Source organism: Chrysochloris asiatica, unplaced genomic scaffold (assembly GCF_000296735.1).
Source record: "Chrysochloris asiatica unplaced genomic scaffold, ChrAsi1.0 scaffold00035, whole genome shotgun sequence".
Lineage (NCBI taxonomy): Eukaryota > Metazoa > Chordata > Mammalia > Afrosoricida > Chrysochloridae > Chrysochloris > Chrysochloris asiatica.
In genome coordinates this window covers 5,596,450-5,605,916 of record NW_006408553.1, presented here as the reverse complement: position 1 = coordinate 5,605,916, position 9,467 = coordinate 5,596,450, and the positions used below count along the sequence as shown (strand labels likewise).

Below are 9,467 nucleotides of genomic sequence, written 5' to 3'. Positions count from 1 at the left end.
TGTCATTCCTGATATAGTAAACTATTATTGTCAGATTCAAAATGGCCAATACCTGTTTATTTTAGCTCACTAATGCCTATAATACTGATCTTTATTCATTCCATTTCTTTTCTTTTTTATATTGTACTTTGTTGATTACATTTTTCAATATGAACATTTAACACAATGTTCCTTTCATATTGAAATATTTCTAATATACCTTAAAATTAACATTCTCTGCAAGTTATCATAATATGTAATATCTAAAGACTACAGAAACTTTTATTTTTCCACTTAATGATGCAACACACAATATTGAGACTATATATTCACATATAACTTCTTCCTTTCCCACTTACTATAAAAAAAAATTGGTGAATTCAGAACTGCTGTAGTCATTGTATTATTATTTTTATAAATGCTATAGAGTCAATTCTGACTCATAGCAACCTTGTATAGGGTTCCCAAGGGGCGGCTGGTAAGTTTGAACCACCAACCTTGCTGTTCAAACTGACTTTTTGGTCCAGTGCATTGTCCTGCAGTGCCACACCAGGACTTTATTAGTATTTCAATAGTTTACTCCAACCCATTAATTCTTTTATACTCTAAAACATCTTTTATGATTTTTGATGCATAGGAAGACCCACAGGAAGGCTGAACTAGCCAAGATCAGTTCAACCTTCAGCCAATCAGGTTTGCTATTTGGCGGCTCTCAAACATAGAATTTTGACCTCGCTGAAAAATCATTAGGAAGCTGGACCTCCAGCCAGCAGGCGAGAGAAGGGCACAGAAATGCAGAGGGACCCATATTGTCAGCAGGGCACCACTTTCCTTCCTGCCCCTGTGCCTCATTTTTGACAACTTTTAATTTTCCTAGAATCATACTTTGTACATTCCATGGTCCGATTATTAATGGATGTTTATAGTTGTTTGTTTCTCTGCTGTTCATAAGGTTTTCAGTGACTAAATATTCGGAAGTAGTTCCTCACTCCTTCTTCCTAGTCTGTCTTTGTCTGGAAGCTCATCTGAAACCTGTCCACCATGGGTGACCCTGCTGGTATTTTAAATACCAGTGATATAGCTTTCAGAATCACAGCAACTCACAAGCTACCACAGTACGACAAACTGACAGATGAGTGGTGTGTGACAAGGTTGTATTCTTTTATCATACTTATTCAACCTGTATGCTGAGCAAATAATCCGAGAAGCTGGGTTATATAAAGAAAAATGTGGCATTAGTATTGGAGGATATGTAGATGATACAACCTTGCTTGCTGAAAGTGAAGAGAACTTAAAACATTTACTGATGAAGATCAAAGATCACAGCCTTAGGTATGGATTACATCTCAATGTAAAGAAAACAAAAATCCTCACTACTGGACCAATAAACAACATTCTTATCAATGGAGAAAGGATTGAAGTTGTCAAGGACTTCATTCTTCTTGGATCAACTATCAACACTCATGGAAGCAGCAGTCAAGAAATCAAAAGACGTATTACATTAGGCAAATCTGCTGCACAAAAGCTTTTTAAAGCGTTGAAGAGCAAAGATGTCAGCTTGAGGACTAAGGTGTGCCTGACCCAAGCCATGGTATTTTCAATAACCTCATATGCATGCGAAAGCTGGACAGTGAATAAGGAAGATCATAGAAGAACTGATACTTTTGAGTTATGGTGTTGGAGGAGAATATTGAAAGTGCCATGGTCTGCCAAAAGAACCAATAGATCCATTTTGGAAGAAGTGCAGCCAGAATGCTCCTTGGAGGCCAAGATGGCTAAACTCCGTCTCTCATACTTTGGACATTATTGTCAGAAGGGACCAGTCACTGGAGAAGGATATCATGTTTGGTAAGATGGAGGGTCAGAGAAAAAGAGGAAGACCTCCAACGAGATGGACTGGCCAAGTGGCAGCATCGATGGACTCTAGTGTGGCAACAGTAGTGAGGTTGGCCCAGGATCAGGCAGTGTTTCGTTCTGCTGTGCATAAGGTTGCTATGAGAGTTGGTACCGACTCGATGGCACCTAACAACAACAACATAGTTGTTTGTCCTCATTTTGCATTGTGCCCTATCCACAAATGTGGGTTTAGGAAGCGTTACTCTATTATTGTCATCATGGTCAACTCTATTTTGAGTTGGGACAGTTCTTTTCTGTCTTATAGGAGCACTATGAGGTGGAATCAACTCATAGCTGGGTTTGGGTTTTCATATGGGAAAAATATTGAGTGTTCCCAGTTCCCCAAAGTAACCTACCAAATCATTCCAAATAATACATAAAACCAAAAGTAACACTAACATAGTGTTCATGGTCTCATTTAGCTATGGTAGCTTGATACTGAGATGAATGCAAGTGTGTAGTTCCCAGGAAAAAGCTTAGAAATACCACTACTGCTAGGGGTTCCAGCTGCCTCTTTAATGATTCACTGTAAAACAAATGACATTGTCCTTTTTGGTAAATCAAAAATACTCTTCAGATTTCTTAGGGAAAACAGACACTAATGTAGATCTTTCATAAATGGGGTGTGGTATAAAGTGAAATTTCAAAAAGGAGGATATTTGCATGTGGATCAAAACAACTTCCAAAGGTTATAGTTTAAAGCATGCAGTTATAGTTAAGTGACTTTCGAGTCAGTTCTGACTCATAGAGACCCTGAGGAGTAGCCGGTGGGTTTGAACTGCCAACCTTGAGGTTAGTGCTTATCCTACAATCCAGTGCTCCTAAAGCGCCACACCAGTACTCCAGTTTAAACTTGTTGTTATTAAGTGCTGTCTAGTGAATTTCAACTCAAAATGACCCCGTATAGGGTTTTCAAAGAGTAGCTGGTGGGTTTGAGATCAAACCACCTACTGGTGTGGCGCTGTGGGTTAATGTGCCAGACTGCAAAGCTGTTTGAACTGCAAGGTCGGTGGTTCAAGCTCACCAGCTGCTCCTCGGAAACCCTATGCAGGGTTTCTATGGGTCGGAACCGACTCAATGGCACTTCACAACCTTTTGGTTAGCAGTTCAGTGCTTATCCTACAGCGCAATACCTGGATTCCATAACTAAGATTTTCTGTAACAGTGCATCCATTTCTAACATGGCTTCTAGTGTTGTGGGATAGAGTACTTTTTCTGTGTTCATAATGCAAAAGTTGTGATTTTCCTGGTGTGGCGCTGTAGGATAAGCATTGGACTGCTAACCCAGTGGCTCTTTGCAAACCCTATCCAGGATCGCTGTGTCGGAACCAACTCGACAGCACCTATCAGCAATATATAGCATACCACAACGTGTCCATTTCCCATGGATGGGCATTCAGATTCTTTACAAGTTTTTGTAATTTCAAACAATGCTGCTACAAACATTATTGTACATGAGTGAGATTTTCTCCAGACATATAGCTAGAAGTGTATTTGGGGGTCATTTGTTTGAGGGTGACAACGAACTCTCCAAAGTGGTTTATCTAAATTGGGTCTTCCCCTCCATATAGTAAACGCCATGCTGGCAGAGACTGCCAGTCTAGTTATCACTGACATTTTAAAAACAATGCATAGGGCAGAGTGCTCTAACACCCATTTGCTTGGTGAATGGCTGGATGCAGGAACTTATTAGAATTTTGCACAGAGAAACGGTGAGGGGACACTGAGGGGGCTGGCAGGAGGCCTTGCAACACGTTTCTTTCTACGAGAGCAAAATAAACTAACTTTGTGCAATGAGTAAGTAGAAAGCGTTGCCCTGGGCAGGGCCTAGAGTGGTCCGCCCCAGACGCGGGACCCAGCCCTTCGCGCCCTCCCACCGCTCGGTACCGCCCCCAGCTCTCGTTGTCCTGTACACCCCTCCCATCCCCTCCACCCTCCCCATTGCCAGCGGGTGACTCAGGCGGCAGCGGTGACGGCATCGGAGGGGGAGGCGATGACTGGCGCGCGGCCGTCCGCTGCGGAGAAGCGCAGGGCAGAGGAGCGCGGCGGCGGTGGCTCGCCGGGGAGTGTAGGGCAAGAGCCGCGCCGCGGCGAAGGCAGAGGAGCGGTTGCCCAGGCGTCGCCGGAGCGGAAGCGGCGGCCTGAATTGGCAGCGTCGGCGGGCAGCATGAGCGGAGGAGCAGGCGCGGGCCGGGTGCTGATCGCGCTGTTGCTGGCCGCGTCGGTGCTTAGCGCCGCGCTGTTGGCCCCCGGCGAGTCTCCGGAGCGCGGCATCAACCCCGCGCCGCTGAGAGGTGAGCGTGCGCCGCAGCACAGGGCTCCAGGCGGCCTTCGGCACCGCTGCGCCCTCTCTGGCCGATTGGGTCATGGGGAGGCCCCGCGCGACTGTCCCTGCCCTAGCGGAGAGGCACCGCCCCGCTCTTGTTCGGGACGCGGAACGAATCCTCTGAAGAAATCCTTCTCCGGAACTAGATTTTTTATGGTTTAAATTACGATGTTGTGTGCGCCACGTGGGCCAGGAATTTTCCTGTTTTGGACAAATCTGGCCGCTATTGCAGGCACCAGATATATCAGCATTCTGGGGCCTGGATGTGAGTGGAATGTAGGAGCCCGACAACAGCAACCAAACAAAACCCATGAAAATGGGAAAACTACCAAGTGTGGCTCCGGCCGCGCTCATTTAGAAACAAGGTGGTGGCGCGGGCACAGTCGGTACCCTCCCACCCCCTCTGAGAGCTGCTTGAGAGTACATGGGAAATCTAAATATTTTATTAGAGATCTGTGACTCCCCAAATGCAAAGCTAAATAAGAGACGTACTGGCCAAAAAAGTGACTTACACCACATCCATCCCTGATCTGCTGTGTGGAAGGACTTTAAGCGGTTACAATATTAAAACACCCAGTCTTTTGAAGGCCCTTGACGGTATGGAACAAGATCAGTTGACATCCTGAGGGTAGGAAAGCAAGAGATTTGTGGACATTGCCTCTGCTCAGGTTGTTAGATTTGGGAGCCTAGAGCGTCCGAAGCACTTAGCCCTTGGTCAGGTATGGGTGGGGAATGGTTCCATCTGTACTTGGATTAAATTTCTTGTGTAATAAAAACCTCAGGAAAAGGCAGTGGAGTGGGGGAGAGACATAAATTGCAACTGTTGTTGTTATGTGCCATGGAATGGTTTCCGACTCGCAGCGGCCTTGTATAGGGTTTCAGAGGCTGTAAATCTCTACGGGAGCAGAAAGCCTCATCCTTCTCCCGTGGAACAGCTGGTAGTTTCGAACTGCTGACCCGTGAGTTTAGCAGCCCGATTTGTAACCACTACGCTACCAGCAGTAGAACACCCAAAACAAAACTTCACTGCTGTGCAGTGACTCATAGTGACCCTATAGGACAGAGAAGAACTGCCCGACAGGGTTTCAGAGGAACCCTGTTGGCGCTGTAGTATAAGCACTGGACTACTAGTCACGGGGTGGGCAGTTCAAATCCACCAGCTGCTCCTGAAGAGACAGATGAGACTATGCTCTGTAAAGATTTGCTGCCTTGGAAACCGTATACAAGAGTGCTATGGTCTGAATCAACTCCATGGCAGTGGGTTTATTTTTTTGAGCATCTTTAGGGAGCTGACTTGCCACATCTTTCTCCTACAGAGCTGCTGGTGAGGTTCCAACCACAGACCATTTAGTTAACTAAGTGTTTACTCACTCCACCATTCTTGGTTGCAAGAGTTGTTGTTGTTACATGCCTTGACTTGGTTCTGATTGCAAGAGTAGGTTGTAGTAAGTGTGAGTTAGAGGGGAAATTTTACTTTTGAGGTGTTAGGACTACAGTAGTGGCCTCCTGGTGTGATGCTGTAGGATCAGCACTGGATTGAGAACCATAAGGTCACCAATTCAAACCCACCAGCTGCTCCTTGGAAACCCTATAAGTCGGAACTGACTCAACTTCACAGCAACAGCAATTTTCTGGAGCCCAGGAGTCTTGCTGAAAAGTTACACCCCTGAGTGAGATTAGACCCTAAGGATTCACATAAACTGGGAGAGGCTTCGTGAATGGGGGGTGGAACTGGGAGGAATGGTACTTTAAAACACCACTACCACCCTCAGTGATTCTTAGGTGTTGCGGGATTGTTGTTGGTGTTGTTAAGTACCATTGAGTCCAACCCTATATAATAGAGTTTCCAAGGAGCAGCTGGTGAGCTTGAACCACCAACCTTGTGGTTCAAACTGACTTTGCAGTTCAACGCATTCACCTTAGCACCACACCAAGACTCCAGGTATTGCAGGATAGGAGAGGTGATTTAGTCTTCGGATGTTCCCGAGCTTGCCTGGTCTATGGACTCACCAGGAAAGAGTTGTTGAGTGCTGTTGACTTGCTTTGGACTCAAGCCTATGTAGGCTTTCCAAGGAGCAGCTGATAAGTTTGAACCACTGACCTTGAGGTTCAAACTAGTCTTGTGGTCCAGTGCTTTATCCTACAGTGTCACACCAAGATTCCTGGAAGATACAAATTCCAGGGCCTCCCTTCAAAACCATAGAACAAAGATCTCCAGGGCCAGAGAAGATGTATTTTCACAAGCTCCTCCACTGAATTCTTTGCTCAGGGATTGTGGGATCAGTCATCATTTGGTCCAGTGCTTAAGGACGGGTTTATCTCCTGGGAAGGTGAGTCACCTGCCTCTCACTTCTCATACATCCCATTAGAATCTGGGGGTTTCTAATCTGTATGTGGGGTTCACACCTCATCCTGCAGGGTAGAGACGTAATGAATGCTGGAAATGGTCTTCAGGTGATTGACTGCCCTATTATGCACTGCCCTATCTAGGAAACAGACCCAGAGAGGGTACGTGATCCACCCAGTCAACACAGCTTGTCAAGGTCAGACCGGATCCGAACGCGCTTTTTTTTTTTTTTTTTTTGTATTACAGTAGCAGTTAATTAAGATCGTTATTTTAGGGGAAGAAGGGGGCTCATAAATAATATTTCTGTGTATCGAGAGAGACATTAGTATTCTTAAACTTTCTACCCCCAGAACTTTTAGGCAGCTGAAGTTCTAGTGCCACCTGGTGCCCAGATTTGGCTTTGAGAAACTTCCTCCTGAGAACTCCATCATTTGATTTGAGGACTGGACATTTAGTTGTAAAGAAATGAAAACTAAGACGGGACTTAGCCTCCCCTTCCCACTGGGAGCTCCTCCAGGGCTGGACCTGTTCCTCCCCATCAGAGTGAGGGAACTCGCACAGGATCCTATGGACACACCACAGCCATGGGGAGGGGAGACCAACAGAACCTTTGCTGTCTGAAGGATAAATGTATGTCTATCTTCCCTTTTCGATTCATTCTTTACCCACTAAAAGATTGAAGTCCAGTTTCCAGATGCCTGATGAGTCAGCAATCCACTGAAGTTCGGCAGCTCTGTCTTTATAAAAATAAGACAAAAAAAAAAAAGAAAAAATCTATAATGCAAATAGTTTATTATCAACAAGCGACATAGTAGCTTTTTGTCTGAGTATTAATATCTCAAAAGTCATACACCAAACTCAGACTTTTCCACCTAACTCTGCTGCATCATTTTCTTTAAAAGACAAAGCAAAATAAAGAAGAGGAAAAGAAAGAAAAAAAAATGTGTAAAAAAAGAAATAAAGTAAAACATATCTTTGAAGATCCAGCATTGGTATTCATTAACAGAGAACTAGACCCAGAAATTAAATATTTGGAAATGAAATAAAAGGTCTAATATACAAACTGCGTAGTAGGTCCAGCACTATTGAAGGTCCCTTTATTTGGGCTATTTCCTCACCAAGGCAGTGTAGACAATAAGAGAAACAGAGAATTGTTCTTTTGTATATAAGGTTGTTGTTGTTGTTAAGTACTGTGGAGTCAGTTCCGACTCATAGCAACCCTGTACAGGGTTTCCGAGGCTGCAAATCTTTACAGGAGCAGAAAGCCTCATCTTTCTTCCGCAGAACAGCTGGTAGTTTCGAACTGCCGACCTTGAGGTTAGCAGCCTGATTCGTAACCACTATGCTACCAGAGCTCCTTTTTGTATATAATGCTCCATGGTTATTTCCCACATATTTCTTTGGTCAACTATATAGGAACTTGACAATTTTTCATGAAACAGCATCAGATTCCATTTAGAGCTCATGTTGCTAAGTGCCATCAAGTTGGTTCTTACTCATTGTGACCTTGTATAGGGTTTCCAAGGAGCAGCTGGTGGATTTGAACTGCCAACCTTATGGTTCGAAGTCTGGTGCTGCTCCTACAGCACTACACCAAGAAGTCCCCTGGCTAGGTATTTGGCTTCTTTTGTGTGTGTCTGAAAGATACTGACCCATTATTTTATTTTAGAAACATTTTATTGGATTTCAGGTGAGTGTCCTGGAGTCCTGGTGTGGTGCTGTGGATTAATGCACTGGGCTGCATAGTTGGTTTGATCCACAAGGTCAGCAGTTCAAGCTCACCAGCAGCTCCTCGGAAACCCTACACAGGGTCACTATGGGCTGGAGATGACTCAGCGGCATTTAACAACAACAATAACAGGTGTAAGTGTATGCAGTAAATTAGGTTCTCATTGAACAAGTTTTATATAAATTGTTATTGTCAACATTCTCATTATTTCTAGTCTGTTTTGTTTGCACTGACTTACCTTCCCTTCCTCTCACATTCTCATCTTTGTTTTTGGGTAAATATTGACTGGTTTCACAGAGTTGATTGTTTAAGGAGCACAATACATATGGGTGATATTGTTTATTTTGTAAGCCAATCTATTATTTGTCTGAAAGGTGACCTCTAGTAGCTTCAGTTCCAAGTTCAAAGGGTACCTTAGGGCGATATGCTTGGTTTCTCTAGTTTTGTTCTACATTCAGATCTCATTCTATCTAGGACCTTTTATTATGTCCCTGATTCGAATGGTCAGCAGTGGTAGCTGGGCACCATCTGGTATCAGACTAGAAGAAGCTGAGGTTCTTGTGGGCTGTGAGTCCTTTAATTCTTTGTGGGCTGTGAGTCCTTTAGTTTTTTCTTTGAGACCGACTCATTATTTTGGAAAATAAGCTCAAACGATGTAAAAAGTACAAAGAAGGATGCCAAAATCACCTGGCCTCACAATTGTTGTTGTTGTTAAGTGCCTTCGAGTCAGTACCAACTCAGCGAGCCTGTATAGGGTTTCCAAGAGCAACTTGTGTGTTTGAACTTCTGACCTTGTGGTTCATACGGACTGGTGGTCCACTGCTTATTCCATAGCGCCAAACCGGGACTATGGCCTTATAATTACAATCTTGTAAACAAATAAAGGAGTAGAGTCCTGTTGTGGTGCTGTGGGTTAATGCGCCAGACTGCAAAGCCATTTGAACTGAAAGGTCAACAGTTCAAGCCCACCAGTCGCTCCGTGTAAAAGCTATTCAGGGTGGCTATGATTCGGAACTAACTCGAGGGCACTTAACAACAACAACAACAAACAAATAAAGGAGTCCTGGTGTGGCACTGCAGGATAATGTGCTGGACCGCAAGATCAGTTTGAACTGCAAGGTCAGTGGTTCAAACACCAGCCGCTCCTCAGAAACCCTATAAAGGGTCACTAGGTTGGAAGGCACTCAAAA

The 9,467-nt window shown here is 44.4% G+C and overlaps 1 protein-coding gene across 1 annotated transcript in view; it reads left to right on the top strand.

Annotated features, from left to right (window-relative positions):
* Positions 1-4,042: 4,042 nt before the first annotated feature.
* Positions 4,043-9,467, top strand: part of HGSNAT (heparan-alpha-glucosaminide N-acetyltransferase) — a 50,097-nt gene continuing 44,672 nt past the window's right edge. The window contains exon 1 of the mRNA XM_006859983.1: positions 4,043-4,298. Within this exon, the coding sequence (XP_006860045.1) occupies positions 4,043-4,298 (256 nt within the window). The remainder of the gene's footprint in view (positions 4,299-9,467) is intronic.